The 18,231-nt window shown below is 45.5% G+C and overlaps 1 protein-coding gene across 9 annotated transcripts in view; it reads right to left on the bottom strand.

Moving 5' to 3' along the window:
* Positions 1-18,231, bottom strand: part of FAM193A (family with sequence similarity 193 member A) — a 161,969-nt gene that overhangs the window by 29,645 nt on the left and 114,093 nt on the right. For 8 of the 9 annotated variants that reach the window (XM_045074912.1, XM_045074867.1, XM_045074873.1 and 5 more), the window contains 6 exons: positions 16,871-16,948; positions 15,381-15,493; positions 15,008-15,250; positions 12,440-12,593; positions 12,144-12,323; positions 7,335-7,586 (listed from right to left, as the gene is read on the bottom strand). In XM_045074912.1, coding sequence (XP_044930847.1) covers positions 7,335-7,586; positions 12,144-12,323; positions 12,440-12,593; positions 15,008-15,250; positions 15,381-15,493; positions 16,871-16,948 — 1,020 coding nt within the window. The remainder of the gene's footprint in view (positions 1-7,334; positions 7,587-12,143; positions 12,324-12,439; positions 12,594-15,007; positions 15,251-15,380; positions 15,494-16,870; positions 16,949-18,231) is intronic. The other variant, XM_045074877.1, reaches the window with a different exon arrangement.

Below are 18,231 nucleotides of genomic sequence, written 5' to 3'. Positions count from 1 at the left end.
CTACACGGGAGCTGGGAGAGCCAGGCTCCACCGCACACCACCAAACCTCCCCAGATTCCTGGAACATGGTTGCCAAACACAGCAAGCTGAGGGGGCGAAGGACCAAGTCAGGGCATATGTGTGTGGGGGTGGTGGTGGTGGCTGACAAGCACATCCCACTGACCAGGAAGCTGGACGCATGACTCTTCTGCTTTTTCCAAAGTTCTTCAGGACTCTTGCCAGAGACGGTAAAGAGGCAAGAGCACCACGTTTGTTTTGGTCTTGCTATTTCTCAAGCCAGAAGAACTGAGACTGCCTCCAAAACAAAATACAGATTTGAGATCACAGTGGGGCCCTGACCACCGTCTGTCTCTGTCCCTGTTTCCCACCCCTGTTTTTCCCCCTCCAATTCCAGCCTGAACTTAGACTTGCCCCACGTCTGACTTCATCACTTCTGCAATGGTTGCGCCTCCCTCAGGGCCCAGAGCCACACAGGAGCCAGTCTGCAGCTCCACTCAACCTGAACTCACTGAGGGCCAGAATGTGGTGACCATTTTCAAAAAAACTCCCCATTCTCCCAGTGGAGTGTTCAAGACACCCCTCTACCTTCATTACTAGGACATTTCCTACATGATGACTGCTTCAGAACTCAGTTTCTAGATGGCAACAACACAGACTTGGGAGCTAGAATACTTGGGTTTCCAAACCTGGCCCTGCACTTGTGGCCCTCTGCTCCTGGGCCATGTGGGTCAGTGGCTGGGAATGTGACCTATGAATGAGAGGGGACAGGGGTGGGGATGGGAGCGTGGCCTAAGAATTCACGTGGGCTCTTCCCTCTGAGGCTGTGCGGTACCCCTCTGCTTGGGCTCTGTCCAGGAAGGGGGACACAACACTCTACACCTTTGTAACAAGGTGCTGAACCCTAGATAAAGCTAGGGAAATCTTTCACAGAACTCATCAGAACATGGTGAGGAAAAACGGCCAGGTGGAGGTGTAGGGAAGGGAGGACTGCCATGAAGAAGCACACACCATCGTCACAGTGATGGGGGCAGACTCATGGTCCCATAGGAGGCAAGAGAGCTTGAGGTCACAGGTGGGGCAGCACTACACTGGTACCTCAGCCCCTACCTGGGGCCTTGTGGTTCTCAGAGTAAGCTGAACAAAACATACCTCATGAAAAATCACTGTATATCCAAGGACACACACCCACAGGAGCAACCAAAAAAAACCCAGATTCAGATCCTCAAGATTTCATTCAAAAAGAGAACTATGTGTAAAATGCTTAAAGAGGGCGCCTGGGTGGCTCAGTGGTTAAGCCGCTGCCTTCGGCTCAGGTCATGATCTCAGGGTCCTGGGATCGAGTCCCGCATCGGGCTCTCTGCTCAGCGGGGAGCCTGCTTCCTCCTCTCTCTCTCTCTGCTTGCCTCTCTACCTACTTGTGATTTCTCTCTGTCAAATAAATAAATAAAGTCTTTATAAAAAAAAAAAAAAAAAAAAAAATAAAATGCTTAAAGAAAGAAAATGTGATCAAGGAACAAGAGAACACAAAAAGTTGCTAATATACATTAAAAATAAATTAAGCTTACAGGTAAGAATCATAGCAGGAATTAAAAAGTCAGACTTAAGTAGTAGGTGAGACATATCAGAGTCACTTAAGTGGAAGGCTGATGCAAAAGGGCTCTCTGGACAGACCAAGGGGTGAGGGGTGAGAAGACAGGTGTGGGACACAGAGCAGGGCAGGCAGGCTGGCTGCAAGCAGACAGCATCACAACAGACGAGGGGCATGAAGATAAAAAGGGCTCAGCATCATCAGACATGGGTTCAAAATGATGAAGATGATGAGGCCTCCAACTGAAAAAGCACACAATAGGGGCTTCTGGGCAGCTCAGCTGGTTGACTAGTGGTTTCGGCTCAGGTTATGATCCTGAGGTTGAGGGACTGGGCCCCACACTGGGCTCCATGCTCAGCAGCGAGGCTGCCTGGGATTCTTTCTCCATCTCCCTCTGTCCCTCTGCTCACTCACTCTATAGTGCATACATAAAATCTTTAAAAACTAGCACACAATGTGCAAAAACACATGTGATGTGAGCAGTGAGAGGGACTCTCTAAAAATGAATAAAGAAAACTAGAAATAACACTGAAAGAAAACAAAGAGTGCTTCTGATGAACAGATCATCAGTGGACAGGGCATAGCCAAGGAAAGAATCAGTGAACATCAAGATAGGTCAACAGAAACTCCTTAAACTGAAATGCAAAGAGAAACAAGAATTAAAAAAAACAAAAACAGGGGCGCCTGGGTGGCTCAGTGTGTTAATCCTCTGCCTTCGGCTCAGGTCATGATCTCAGGGTACTGGGATCGAGCCCCACGAGCCCCGCATCAGGGTCTCTGCTTGGCAGTGAGCCTGCTTCCTCCTCTCTCCCTCTCTGCCTGCCTCTCTGCCTACTTGTGATCTCTGTCTGTCAAATAAATATAATAAAATCTTTAAAAATAAACAAACAAACAAAAACAAAAACACCCACCAAAACTAGAAAACTACCACCATGGACACGAAATAGATAAAACATCTAATTTCCAAAGATAGTAACAGGAAAGAGAATACCAGAAGAAGAAAGAGAAAAGATAGAAGTATTTGAAGAAATATTGGCTAAGAACACTCCAAATGACAGACACCAAAATTAATGACAGACACCGAACTACAGATCTAGGAGGCACAGAGTACACCAAATAGATAAAAAAAAACCCACTCCCAAATCTACACTAAGGCATTTCATAAAAAAAGGGTGGGGGGGCAAGAAATCAAAGACAAAACAAAAACCAAAACCAAAAAACCACAACCCTTGAAAGCAGCCTTGGGGTAGAAGTGGAAGGGGGTAGGGTGGGGTGCCCTGTGCCTCTAGAACAAGGAGGAGAATCACAGAGGACATCTGGTCAGAAACCAGGCAAGCAAGAGAAGAGCAGAGTGAAATTTTTTTATAGTGTTGAAAGAAAAAAACCCCACCAACCTAGAATTCTGCATCCAGTGAAATAACCCTTCAAAGGTGAAGGAGAAAGACCTCAGACACACACACATACACTAAACACTGAGGGAACTCATCACCAGCAGACCTGCCCTGCAAGAAAGGTGAGGATATTTTCTTTAGGCAGTGAGAAAATTTAAGCTGTCAGAAACCTGGATCTACAAGAAAAAAGGATGGGCAATAGGGAAAGAGTAAATACCAGTGAAATGAACTTATTCCTGCCTATTAATTGATCTGAAAGGTAACTTAACTCTGTGTGCAGTTTTAGCAGTAACAACGTACTGGGCCACCGACGAACAGATCCATGAGAACAGCAGCATCAAAGTCACAGGCGACAGGAGGGAGGGATCGGGAACTCTCTGGGAAAAGGTAGCTACACTAACACGAATCAGAACAGTGTTACCTGAAGGGGACTCAGATTAGTTAAAACGCAGATTCTAATGCAACTGCTAAAAAACGTTTTTTTAAAGCATAACCAATAAGCTAAAGACAGAAGATAAAACAATCCAAAAATGTTTAATTATAAGTAGAGAAGACAGAAAAAGGAAGTCTCTGGTAATGAACAGAAAACAGAACAATGGTTATTATTAACCCAAACACATTCAAAATTTAAATATGTCTAGTCTAAATATACAGATGAAAACACAGAGATTATCAGAGTATATTAAAAAAACAAACCCCACCTGGAGGTGTTGACAAGAAACCTACTGGGAGCATAAAGACCCCTGTGAGTTAAAAGAAAGAGATGGAGAAAGAAATATGGTGTTGGCACTCACAAAAAGCCGGAGCACCTGTATTAACTTCAGACACGTCAGACCTCAAAGTAGAAAGATCATCAGGGATAAAGAAGGGCATTCCGTAATGATAAAAGGGTCAACTCCCCAGGAACATGTAAGAACCCTAAATATGTAAGCACTGAACAACACAGTGCCAGACTCAGTGTGACAAATACAGACAGGACTGCAGGAGGGGGAGAGTTTGCTGTGGAAGCCGGAGACGCCGACAGCACTGTGCCCCGAGCATGCAGATTCAGAAGCAGGTCAGGAAGGACATCTCAGACTTAGCAGCACCGGTAAGTGACGTCTGAGGACAGCCTGACTCATGTAGCGACAGCAGAGTATGCACGTTTCTCCAGCTCACCTGGAGTGCTGACCAAGACACATCAGCTCTGGCCCCAAAACATTCCTTAGCACATTCAAAAGAACAAAAGTCACACAATGCCTGTGCCCAGACCATGGTGGAATTAAAGCAGAAATCAAAACTAAAAAGATAGCTGGGAAATCCCCAAATATTTGCAAATAAAATTTTTTGCCAAACAGTTCTAATTTTTATCTAGAATTTCACTACTGGATCTTCTCCCTAACTACTTTTTAACTTTCAAATAACTTGTATCTCAACATATAAATTAAATGTATCACTGGTACAAAGACATTTGAAAACAAAAACGGTCCTCAAGTTATTCTCTAAGTTCAAAAACAAATTTTTCAGGGCATCTGGGTGGGTCAGTTGTTAGGCGTCTGATCCTGGGGTCCTGGGATGGAGTCCCTCATCATGCTCTCTGCTCAGCGGGGAACCTGCTTCTCCCTCTTCCACTCCCCCTGCTTGTGTTCCCTATCTCACCATGTCTCTCCCTGTCAAATAAATAAATAAAATCTTAAAAAAATATTTTTTTTCTATAGTACTCATCCCAAGCATTTTAAGTACTAAGTATTTACCCACAATAGCCAGAGTATGAATTAAAAGAATTACAACTACAATAACATAAAGTCCTAACGGCGACAAATGCCACCTCACCACAGCAAAAATCCCTAAAGGCCTAAATAACACAAACACGGAAACCGCTGAGCTTCACACTCACAGCTGCCCTCCCTCCACCATTCATTCAGCTGGCATCTCTGCCTCCCACCCACATGTAGGGGATTCCGCTGATAAGCCTACTCTGACGTAACTGAAGACATGTGTGCATCTCTAGAAAGGGCTTCTACCAACTCCTATGGGGCTGTAAACACACCATGGACTCATAGTATGCAACTAAGTCAAACTAACTCAAATAACACAGACTCAAGTGACAGTGCAAGCTTGTCTAGGGAAGCATTTTTATATCAGATTCAAGAGAAGTATTTTGCCAAATGCATCTCATTTTTCTAAATAGACGTGGCATCTAGCTAATGTATCTTAAAAACATCAGAGGGGGTGCCTGGGTGGCTCAGTGTCTGCCTTTTGCCCAGGTCATGATCTGGGTCCTGGGACGGAGTCCCACATCAGGCTCCCTCCTCAGGCGGGTTCTGCTTCTCCCTCTGCTCCTCTCCCACTGCTCGTGCTGGCAGTCTCTCTCGCTCATTTTTGCAAATACAAATAAATAAAATCGTGAATAAAATAAAAGCATCTGTGAATAGTCCTGACATCAGTAGTAAAGTGATGGAAATAAAAGCTTACTAGTGCATCCTCTGCACTTCCTACCCATGAATCCTCCCCAACTATCTACTGGATTGAAGTTCACAAGGTATTAAATACATTTTATATACAGATAATACTCCCCCCAAATATTTTTCTTCTCTTATACCCTTTTATGGACTACCAATAATGCCCTGAGAAGGGACGCCTGGGTGGCTCAGTTGGTTAAGCAGCTGCCTTCGGCTCAGGTCATGATCCCAGCGTCCTGGGATCGAGTCCCACATTGGGCTCCTTGCTCCGCAGGGAGCCTGCTTCTCCCTCTGACTCTGCCTTCCACTCTGTCTGCCTGTGCTCGCTCTCACTCTCTCTTACAAATAAATAAATAAAATCTTAAAAAAAAAAATACCCTGAGAAAAGGCCAAAAGTCTGGGGGAGAAATCAATTTTTAACTGAACGTCCCAATAGCTTTTTGGAATAATCAGTTTCACTACTTTACTTGAAGATGTTTAGGAACTGATTCTTCAACAGAAAAACATTAAACAGAACATTCTCTACTCTCTCCTGGAGGCGGCTCCCAGGAGCTAGAAGGCAGCTGTATTCAGGTAAGAAAAGAATGGACAGCCTCCCAACCATACACTCACCCAGAGGGAAAAAGGCTAGAGACAAGACAGACCATGGAGACAGCCTGGCTTTGAGTACACAACGGAAAATCCTCCTTCAAATAAAGCCGTCAATAAATGTCCAAACTAAGCGACATACAATCTAACAAAATTCAAGCATTGCATCAATGTGGCAGTTACCAAGTACTTATTGCAACAGAACGTGACAGACTGACTTTATTCTATTCTAAACCAGTGGTTAGGTGCCCCTTCCCAGCAAACAAATAGCAAAGCCCACTGATAGGCTACACACACCCTACTTCATAGCAGATGCCCCGTGGGGAAAGAAAATGTTCATGTAGTCTAAAAAAGCCTCTTCCATCCCATGTCGTCCTCCCTTCTCCCAGCTGAGAATCACTGTTTTAAAGAATATATCTGGAGAGTTTGGGGAAAACTAAAAATTTCACTGTAAAATCTAAGCTATGAAAATAGAAGTATGGGGTTCTCTGAGAAGAACTACGTAAAAAGCAAACCTTTTCTACATGTCACTCCTTCTCGGAACAGCCTCTGAGCACTGCTGGTCTGGGAGGCCCTTTCCTTTGTGCCTCCAGTTGCTTCCCAACAGCCCGCACGGTGCTTTGACCTTCTTTCGCACTACGCTTAGGATTCTTCCTTTAGTAATTTCAGACACTGAAGAGCCCAGCTAGTGTCAGAGGACCCAGGCTGTACTCAATGTATCCATCTGTGCAACATTACAACAAAGAGCCAGGCCCTTGGGGTACCTGGGTGGCTCAGTGGGTTGAGCCTCTGCCTTTGGCTCAGGTCATAATCTCAGGGTCCTGGGATTGAGCCCCACATCGGGCTCTCTGTTCAGCAGGGAGCCCGCTTCCCTCTCCCTATGCCTCTCTGCCTATTTATGATCTCTCTCCCTCTGTCAAATAAATAAATAAAAATCTTAAAAAAAAAAAAAAAAAAAAAGAGCCAGGCCCTAGGAGGCCACAAGCAAAGAAATGAACTGGCGTTATGGGTGAGCAGAGCCGTGTATGCCGTTCCCCCAAGTACAACCCATTACACCAACATCATTTGGAAAACTTTACATTTTAGGTAATTCTGAAAGAGTACACCACAACTTTTGTGATTGTTTTTTACAACTGTGAATGTTCAAAATTCTGAGAGCCTAAGAGATTATGGTAAAAGGACATATTTGAGGACCTTCCTACCAAGAGTAGATTTAAATTTGGTCCTAGACATTGCCGATTTATGGATTTTTGTTTGTTACAATATGCACTTCTTGTACAATCTTAGTGACAGGTGAGCTTCCCGGCCCTCTTTGCCCTGACTTACCTTACTGTGTGCGAAGGGGGGCGCCGTATACAAGGTGGGGTGGATGAGAGGGCGGGGCAGGTGCGGGACGGCGTGCAGAGGCACATGTCCATGGATGTGGGGGTACAGATGCAGGGCAGGGTGTGTGGGCTTCTCGGGGCTTAGGAATTGATGGCCTGGGGGAAGGGCTCCTGCGGTCATCGCTGATGCCGTCAGTCCGGAAGCTTCTTGCTTACAAACATGACATTCACAAGTGTTTGCAGCTTGTTCAGCCTAAAAGGAAAGAAAAAAAAAGACTGGTGTGAATTAAACTAATATCAGCCACATTCTGTTGACCTGGGCTCCTGTGACACCTGGAGTTGTCCAAAGCCCTCCTTGTAAAGTACAGAAGGGACCCCAAGAGCCTGGGATGAAGGGGACCTGTGGAGAGAAGAGACGAACAACTCACGCCCTGGCTGGGTGTCAGCTCAGGTAGCAATCACACCCATCTGCGCCTGGGCCTGTCTGTGCAGGGACAGGGGACCAGCAAGGGTGGCTTAGGGGAGGGGGAGTGAAGAACTGGAGCCCAGGAGGACAGAGCACTGGCGTGGGCGGGGATCCCATGGCTCAGGAGTGGTTCCACCAAGATGCTGCCAGACAGATGGGACTCAGCAAGGGTGAAATGAAACAGTCAGGGTAGCTCCTCTCCCTCAAAACAACGGTAAAACTGAATGCGATTGTCAAAGCAATCATTTGAGGATCTGAAAATCAATCAAGGGAAACAGCAAATCCAGAAGCATTTATTCATGCCAATCTGCTAGAATGTAAGAGCAGCAGGAGCCTGGGGGCACCTGGGTGGCTCAGTGGGTTAAAGCCTCTGCCTTCGGCTCAGGTCCTGATCTCAGGGTCCTGGGATCGAGCCCCACATCGGGCTCTCTGCTCAGCAGGGAGTCTGCTTCCTCCACTCTCTGTGCCTGGCTATCTGCCTCCTTGTGGTCTCTGTCTGTCAAATAAATAAATAAAATCTTAAAAAAAAAAAAAAAAGAAGAGCAGCAGGAGCCTGGCCTTTCTGCCTGGGGCTCTTCCCATTCCCAACAGCTCTTAAAAAAACAAACTAAAAAGACCAAAGAATCAACAGCAGATTTAAACGGGTACACTAAAAATTTTAATACAAAAAAGAGAGTAAAGGGGGAACAGAGGAACAAAAAACACCAAACCTACGGAAACAAAGTGGCAGCTGCACGTGGCACAGCCATCGTGACTGACATCAATGCCTCCAGACAAAGGGCAGAGATTGATGGACAAAGTACAAATACAAAACCCAACTAAAGGGTTCAAACACAAATCTTAAACTCAAAGATACAAAGAAGCTGAAATTCAAAGGATGAAAAAATAGATACCATGCATACAGTAACCCTCCGGCTGCCGGAGCGACTCTGCTGGTGGGATGAAATGCTCTCTTAGATGAGAGAATCTAGCGGAGAAGCATCTCATAATGACTAAAGAGTCGACGTGTATCAAGAAGGGGTAACAATCACACACATACACCGCCAACAACACTGTCCCAAATGCATGAATTTGGCTCATCTGAAAAGGGAATAGACACTCTAGCAGTGATATGAATACGTCAGTATGTCTCTCAGGAATTTTTAGAACCATGCAGAAAATCAGGAAAGATTCAGAGAATTGGAATAACACTATCAATTTGATGAAACTTTTATTCATAGGACACACCATCTAACAAGAGCAGAACACAAATTGTTTTCAAGTATACATAGAACATTATGTAGGACAGACTAGATGTCAGGCCATCAAACAGGTCTCACTATATTCGGAAGTCCTAAAATCCATAACCTAAACTTAGAGTCAACAAGCTAGACAGGGAATAACAAACTAAACCCAAAGTCAATGGAAAGAAATAATGGAGATTAGAACAGAAATCAATGAAATAAAGAGAAAAACAAAAAATTAATAAAACACCCCCCTTTTTTTACAGAAATTGGTAATTCTTTAGCCAGACTGAAGGTTTAAAAAAAAAGCAGACAAAATTATCCAACTAATGAATTAACATCACTCCATATCCTGAGAACTAAAAGAATCATAAAGGAATATAATAAACCACCTGATGCCATCAAAGGAGACAGTGCAGATGAAATAGAGGAATTCCTAGAAAGACATAAAAATTTTAAATTAAAGGGACCCCTGGGTGGCTCAGTTGGTTAAGCAGCTGCCTTCGGCTCAGGTCATGATCCCAGCGTCCTGGGATCGAGTCCCACATCGGGCTCCTTGCTCGTCAGGGAGCCTGCTTCTCCCTCTGCCTCTGCCTGCCATTCTGTCTGCCTGTGCTCGCTCGCTCTCTCTCTCTGATAAATAAATAAAATCTTTAAAAAAGAAATTTTTTTAATTAAGAAGAAATAGAAAATCTGACTAAACCTACAACAAGTAAACAAAATTTTAATTAGTCATTCTAAGTCCTCCCACAAGACCAGGCTCATGGGATTTCACTGGTAAGTTTTATCAACTATTTTTTTTTATAAAGATTTTTATTTATTTATTTGATAGACAGAGAGAGATCACAAGTAGGCAGAGAGGCAGGCAGAGAGAGAGGGGGAAGCAGGCTCCCCGCTGTGCAGAGAGCCCGATGTGGGGCTCGATCCCAGGACCCCGAGACCATGACCTGAGCTGAAGGCAGAGGCTTAAACTACTGAGCCACCCAGGCGCCCCAGTTCTATCAACTATTTAAGAAATCTCAACTTTAGACAAATTTCTTCAGAAAATATAGGCAGAATAAACACTTCCCAACTCATTCTAGGAGGCCAATATTACTCTGATATCAAAGCCAGACTGAGACACAAGGATAGATAACTATAGAACAGTACCTTTTATTAACATGGATGCAAAAATCCTAACAAAAGATTAGCAACCAATCCAGCAATATGCCAAAAGAAAAAAAGTTTATACACCATGAGCAAATGGGATTTATTCCAGCAACACAAGGTTGGTTTAACATTCAAAAATCAGGGGCACCTGGGTGGTTCAGTCGGTTAAGCATCTGACTCTTGATCTCAGGGTCATGAGTTCAAAACCCATGTGGGGCTCCACAGTGGACATGGTCTACTTAAAAAAGAAAAAAAGGGGAGCCTGGGTGGCTCAGTTGGTTAAAGCCTCTGCCTTCAGCTCAGGTCATGATCTCAGGGTCCTGGGATTGAGCCCCGCATCGGGCTCTCTGCTCAGTGGGGAGCCTGCTTCCTCCTCTCTCTCTGCCTGCCTCTCTGCCTACTTGTGATCTGTCTGTCAAATAAATAAATAAAATCTTTAAAAAAAAAAATAAATAAAAATAAAAAAGAAAAAAAAATTTAAGAATCACTTGATACAACACACCACAGTAAAAGAATGAAGGATGAAACCACAAGAACATTTCAATAGATTCAGAAAGAGCATCTGGAGAACCCAATATATGTTCACAATAAAACTCTTAGGAAATGAGGAGCTGACAGAATTTATTTCCTCAACCGGGTAAGGTCGTCCTCGACAGATGCACAGCTGGGATCATCCTAGTCACAGACTGGGCGGCTCCCCCCTGGGACTGGGAGCAAGGCAGAGTTGTGTGCTTGTACCGCTTCTCTGCTGTGCTGGACATTCTGGCCAGCTCAGTAAGCAAGAGGAAGACGCTGTGTTTCCAGACTGAGAAGGAAAAAGTAAAATTGTCTTTATTCACAAACAACATGACCTTGCATGTAGAAAATTCAAAGGAATCTAATCAAAAGAGAGAGACAGAGAGAGAGAGAAACCAAAGAATAAATGAATTAAAGCTGCAGAATATAAGACAAATATCTGCAAATCAACTGTATTTCTATGTATTACAACAATAAATTGAAAATTGAAATAAGAAAATATCACTTTCACAGAATTAAAAACATCTAATACTTAAGAATGAATTTAAGAAATACATTCAAGACCCACTGACTAGAAATTTTTTAACTGCTAGAGGAAATTAAAGATGATTTAAGTAAATGGAGCCACCCAGGCGCCCCCAGACTTCTTAATAAAACACCTTTTTGTATCACCTTTCTTGTTTCAACTATGGACCTATACTGCCTATTAAGGAAAATAATTTAGCCAAGCAACCCAACCATCATTTGTTCTTCCTTTCATTTAAGAACTACGTGAGCGGGGTGCCTGGGTGGCCCAGCTAGTTAAGCATCTGCCTTTTACTCAGGTTATGGTTCCAGGGCCCTGGGATCGAGTCTTGCATTGGGCTCCCTGTTCATCCAGGAGTCAGCTTGCTCCTCTTCCTCTGTCCCTACCCACTGCTCAAATGCACACTCTCACTCTCTCAAACAAATAAATAAAAACTAAAAAAAAAAAAGAAAGAAAGAAAAGAAAAAGAACTATGTGAGCATCTATCATATAATTAGGAGTCTCTAAGAGAAAACACTCACCTTTTGGAAACAGAAAAACAGACCTCCATCAGAAAAAAACCTCCCTTACAAAATCAACTTTTTTCTGAAATTTTAACATTCCATTATTTTATTTATTTAAAAAACCCTCCCTTTGCTTCTTTACATACAAAAAAAGAAAAAAAAACCCTCTATGACAGCTAACTGTCTAGACAATCTGGGATGCTGCAAAATCGAGACTGTCGAGTGGATTCAAGCAAGAGGAACAAAACAGGGTGAGGAGCCATGTTTGTATATTTTATCAGTGGGCCTCAATCCTCTCCAGTTCTAATCTTTAGAAGCTATTCAAGATAACACAATTTTGCATTCAATAATGCTCATGTTTAGAGAAAATATACACAAAGACAGACACCCTCAGCAAAATATTAAGTTTGGGAAAATGAAATCGTACCTGCTGAGTAGGGTAAGATGGGGGTGGACTGTCCGCTTTCCTCTCCTCGTTCCTGGAACTCCCACTGCCTAGAGCTCCATCTTGCTCTGGGGCTCCTGGCGGCTCCCCGCTGCTCTCGCCGTCTGCCTCCTCATCGTCAGCCTCTGAAGAGCTGCTGCTGGTACTGCTTACCTGAGGGGACTTCAAAAACAAACTTCGTAATTTATACTTTTCAAAGTGGAAGAACTAAAACAAACAAGACACCAGATCACCACTTGATGCCATCTCTTGTCACTGTGAAGAAGTGGTGTCCGTACCTCATCTTTCAGGGCCATGTTTTCCCCTCCACCGTTCAGCTCGCTGTGGATTCCATTCATACTGGCCACCACCTCGGTATCATCGTAGTTACTCAGTGGATAAATATCAGCAAATTTAGCTGACAACGGTGCAACGTCTTCATCGTCACTACAACTGAGACAGGCAGAGATGGTCACCACGAGGCTGCTCACCCGGGGATAGGGAGTACGCCACCCACGGAGCCCGACGCTGCCTTTACAGGCTGTTCTGGTTTGCGGGAATATTACACTGAGCACCGCGCACACTTGGTAACATCTCCTGGTAACCTGAACATGGGGGAAAAATACCTGAAAGATTACCATCTGTGCTACACAGAAGAATGGAAAACAAAACACCAAAAGAAGAAAAATATCTGGGCAACTGCCAAAATTTAATCGGATTAATTATTACTGCATTTCCATTGGGCTTGAAGTGCCTCAGTGTACAACTGTTTGCTGCCATTTCCAAGCAGACACAATTAATTTTTTATTAAAATTAAAGGGGGTACACAGAACCACCAAAATTTCAGACATAGCCAGTTGAACAAAACTTTAAAGGCCCATAAGTGACAAAATACTAAAAGTTTTTTACTACAAGGCCTGCCTTCGACAAGTCACTCATGATCTGAATTAAATATCAGCTTTAACAAGACACCTAAACAATGGGCAAATGGAAGATTTACTTTAAAAAAAAAAAAAAACTAGTAGGCAAATTTCAAGGCTGTAGCCAATGAAGGACACTTCAAACATAGGCTTTTCTGGTGTGACAAGGGTGGGCACACAGTTTCCACATCAGGGCAGACTGTGCAGGGCACGGACCATTCGTGGTCACCCCACCGTGACCATAAACATGCCTCTCAGTCCGTCTTCAGCTCTGCATACAATAACTTCCAGAAGGAAAAATCCTACAAACTGGTGAACTTTCGGATTTAGCAGAGTGTCCAAAATTGCTCAACTCAGATGTCCTTCCCATTTTTGGAAAAAGAGGGAACACAATATGCCGTAACTTGGAGCTCACCACCGTTAGCACCCACAGCACCCACCAGGTGAAGGCTGCTCAGGTCTCCTGAGGCCCGTGGCACCTGAGGTGATGGAATGTGTGGCCTTGGCCAGCCCTCATACCCACTCCCGAAACATCACCACCTCCATGAGTCACAGATGACATGAGGTGATTGAGTCATTTGCTCAGTGTAATGAAGGCAGGCTGCAACTCCCCTAAAGCCCCCGAGACCCAAATAGCCCTGTGGCACAGAGACTCCAGGCACACGATTCTCTCCAACCGACTTAGTGCTGACACCAAGAAAGAGATGACACAAACCAAAGGGAACAACGGAGGCTTTCAAGTCCTCGCAGTTCATGTTTGGAAGACATTAATCCTAGCTGCTGAAGGACCAGAGGTCCAGCGCAGCCGCAGGCAGTCCCGGCCCACAGACAAAGGTGCCCCAGAGCACTTCCTCCACTGTGCAACACAGAGCAGAAGCCCGCACCTGACATCAGTGTGACACAGTAGCAGGGATGGGCTTTTCCAACATAATTTTTTTTTATTTATTTAAACACCATATGTGTTTAATTTCAGTCTGTTTTAGTTAGAGGTTGCCCAACAGCTAGCTGGGAAACACTTGACCCTCCCTCACAGGCCCCAGAGAGAGCACAGGGTATCCAGGTCTAGAAAGCAGCTCGAACTCAAAGGAGTCAAGGCATTCAGGCCAATCCCTTCAGAATTATTTTGTGTTTTGAGACCAGATCCACACTGAGGACTGCAAGACTCTGAAGGAAAGCCTCAGAGTTGTCAGGAGAAATCCAGATGGAGGTGGTGAGCAATCTGAGAGACGCTGAGTAGCCTGAGGCCAGGGTCACAACCCCTCCCATGGGGAACCATGCTGGCGGGCATCGCCTCCATGGGGCTCCTGATACCCGCACGCTCTATGATAAGCAAAATGCAAACCTAAGTTTACCTAAATAAAATAAAGACACACATCCATGTGCAAACTGTCCAGAAGTTCGAAAGGGAAGCCTCAACAAATGACAGGATCACAACTCTGAAAAAACGTGAGGCCACTCACCTACAGTGTGAACTGGCGACGACCGCACAGCCCCCTCGCTCATACAAAATGTACTTCTAGATAATGTGGGAACACGGAAAACAGAACCTTTCAATCGCTTGCTAAAGTGATCTTCTGAGTTTTTAGCAAGACATGGAATAAGCATGAATGCTGAATGGACAATGAGGCGGAATGAACTTTGGGCTGATCACCCTCAAACGAAATGGGAAACATGAAGCCAGAACTGAAGAGACACTTCCCTGCATACCAACATGGTTTTTTCTTTACTGGCATTTATAAATTTACCGTATTTTTTTTTCATGTAATGAAATAGTGTCAAAGTTTGGGTTTACTGATTTCGTATTTTAAAAGTTGCTTAAAAAGTGAAGGATCCTTTTTCTCGAAAAGCACTATAATGATATCCGTACTTCTGTAGACATTACTGTCCATATTTCTCATCATTGGGTTATGTAAATTTCTGAAATCTTATTACAAAGTCACAACTTACAAAGTTGGTGCAGAGCCACTGTCTGTGAGGATGAGTCTGGGATGTTGCTGAATTGTAATGGGAGAGCTGGAGCCTGACCCTGAGCTTGCTGAGGACACGCTAGGTGGACGCATCTCAGAGAGATAGTCAGGAGCGGAATCCACTTGGAGGGGCAGCTGGTGACTGTGGATGTCGCCAGTGACGGGGGGGTCCATGACACCACAAGTGAGGATGTGTGAGAGGCTGCAGTCATCACAAGCACATCTGAGTGGGAACGAAGGACAGTTACCCAGAGAGCCGAGAGAGCTCAGACGGAGCTCTGTTGGGCTCAGCGCCCGGGCCAAGGCTGTGGCTCCTGCAGGCCCGTCGCGCCCACACAACTTCGCAGGCTCACCTTCTCCTGTAGTTACAGTTGGGGCAGTCGGGCATGCTGAGCCGGGATGACAGCATGTGCCTCATGGCATCTGTGAAGTTGTTCTCGCCAGTGACTGCCTTCTTGTTGGTCAGCTAGAGGAAACCATCAAATGAGAGGTTAACTTTGCAAGACGTGCCCCCAGTCAGGTGGTCCAGCTTCTCCGTAATCATGGTACTGGGTGCCATGCTCATTCAGAAGCCAGTGACCACAGTTTCCTAGAGTGGGACAGGGCCGGGAAGGGGCAGACCTGAAATGCATGGCAGCCACCGGCCTGAGTCTCACAAAGGCCAGGGAGCAGGAAGCCCTGGCTGGTGCCTCACCAGCAGACACCCAGCCTTTACCTGGAATCAGCTGTGTGCTCGGTTCTCACTAGGGACCAGGAGCGCAGAGCTAAACCGCAGCCCCCCAGGGGCTTAGACCCTGGAAGAGGAAACCATGATGTGGGAGGTGCCCTGGCAGAAAAGCAGCAGGGCGCCAGGCCCACATAGGGCCCAGAGGAAGCACTGTTGGTAATGCTGTCAGAGGCAAAGAGGGCATCCAGGTCAGGAGCAGAGCACCGAGCCAGGCATCACTGAAACACCTCTGGAAGGCCTGGCTGACCCTGGGCTAGGCAGGAGGGAGTCTTGGGGGATGGGACGGGGGGGGGGGGCATGCCCAACAGAATAGCCTGGAGGCACACAGGCCCACACACGAAGAGCTACAGCATTAGATGGCCCATGAGTTAAAAGGCATTTGTGACACAACAGAAGCAGGCAGGTGGGAGGATGGCCAGCTGGGGAGAATACCCACTGCAGGAACAAGGCCTGGCACGTGAAGGGTGCAGATCCAGGAGCTACCTACCAGTCGACAAGATAAGCATCTGGATTGCAGAGAAGAAACCTGCAGACCAGCTCTGGCAACAGGATGGGTGGTGCTAGAAGGGCCATCTGATAGGGCTGGGGGGTGGGAGCCGGTGAGCAAGCCCAGTGTGGGTGGAGACCACAGGGGCAAGGACACCAAAATGGGGGAAGGGACACCAATGACTGAGGAAGGGGGAGACAAAGATGCCAGCTTGTGAAGAAGAATCAAGGGAGTCAAGTTTCCAAAGTCCAGTACCCTGAGCCAGCCACAGGGAGGTGCAGAGGGTTATGGAAGTCTGTAGGGAAGGAGGGAGCGAGCTGTGTTGTCAGCAGCTACATTGAAAGCTCGGCCCAGGTCCATGTGGGGAGGCCTGTGAATCGGGCCTGAGGGGGGCAGGCTGGCTTCCAGTTCTGTGACTTGACGGCACCAGCTGCCTCCGAGACCAGACACCAGGGACTTGGGTGGCTGTGGGCTAGTGTGGTCACTCAATAAATGGGATTTCCTTGAGAAATACAGAAGAGAAGGAAATGGATAAGGGAGACTAGTTAGGAGCAGACCCACAGTGTGGCCTTGGAATGGTGCTTTTCCCCTGCACAGGCGCACAGCCCCCCCACATCCCCAAGCCTCACCTGCTCCTCAATGAATCGCCTCTGTTTGAAAAGCTCCCAGTCCTCCGTCAGCATGCGCTGTTTGGTTTTCATTGTCATCTAGGAAGGATATGCAAACAACAAAACCTTAGTGTCAGCAAGAGCCAGCCAGGCTTCTGCGAGGGGAGACCTCAGAAACGGTGCTCAAGTCACTCCCCCTGCAGATGAGGAAGGCACAACAAAGACTTGTGGTCCCAGCGCTCCACCTCCTTCATGAACAACTGAAGGTTCCAGAGCTGAAGCTGTCCTTGCAGTAAGTGAGCATTCAGCCCGTACTGGCCTATGCGGGAGATAAAGCGTGAAGACATGTGAGGGAGTGCGTCTGAAGAGCCCTAAGCAGCCTAAGCTGCAGACTGCACGTGACTTCATGCCCACGGGGCCCCTAGCAGAGTCAAAGGCACAGAGACAGCAGGTATAGGAGAGCCAGGGGCTGGAGGACAAGGGGGAGGTAGGAAGGGGGGAGGGCGGGCACGCTACCATGGGAACGGACTTGCTGCCACTGAACTGGACTCTGAGCAATGGTTAAAATGGTATGTTTTCTGTTATGTGTATTTTACCACAATTAAAAAAGAAACCACTTTGAGAGGCATAGGGAATTAAGGATGGGTTCAAGGTATAGTTTTACTCAGGTGGGAGAGGCTATGAATGTTGATGTTTATCTATATGTGTTCTTGTAATTACTGAAAACTTAAGAAAAATTCCTAACAAGAGAAATATGAGATATGTATCTTCTAAATTATTAGAACAAAAAAAAGAGAGGGGGACATATTTAATCCCACAGGCAAGAAAATACTACCGATAAACCCTCCAAAAAAAGAGTAATTTCAAAAAAAAATTCATGCATTTGAAAAAAAATTTATGTAGTTTTTTTTTAAAAAGATTTTTTAAAAATTTTTATTTGACAGACAGATCACAAGTAAGCAGAGAGGCAGGCGCAGAGAGAGGAGGAAGCAGGCTCCCTGCTGAGCAGAGAGCCCGATGTGGGGCTCAATCCCAGGACCCTGGGATCATGACCTGAGCTGAAGGCAGAGGCTTTAACCCACTGAGCCACCCAGGCACCCCCAAAATTTATGTAGTTTAAACTAGAAGAAATCAAAGTTGAAATTACGGTCCATGGAAATCACTGACAATGAAAGCCCTGCAAATCAATTACAGAAGATGTATCCAACACATAGATGAACATGTACAGACTTCAATGTTTATGAGAGAACAAAACAGAGGAAAAGACTGAAACGTGTGTGTTCCACACAAGAAGCCAAAGAAACAAAACAACATGAGAAACCAATAAAGCAGGAAGAAAGTAAAGTAAAAGCAGAAATTATTGGGAAGATGAAGCAAATGTG

This window comes from Mustela putorius, unplaced genomic scaffold (genome assembly GCF_011764305.1).
Source record: "Mustela putorius furo isolate JIRA1106 unplaced genomic scaffold, ASM1176430v1.1 tig00000083_pilon_pilon_pilon, whole genome shotgun sequence".
In the NCBI taxonomy this organism is placed as follows: Eukaryota; Metazoa; Chordata; class Mammalia; order Carnivora; family Mustelidae; genus Mustela; species Mustela putorius.
This window is presented reverse-complemented; position numbering and strand designations above follow the sequence as displayed.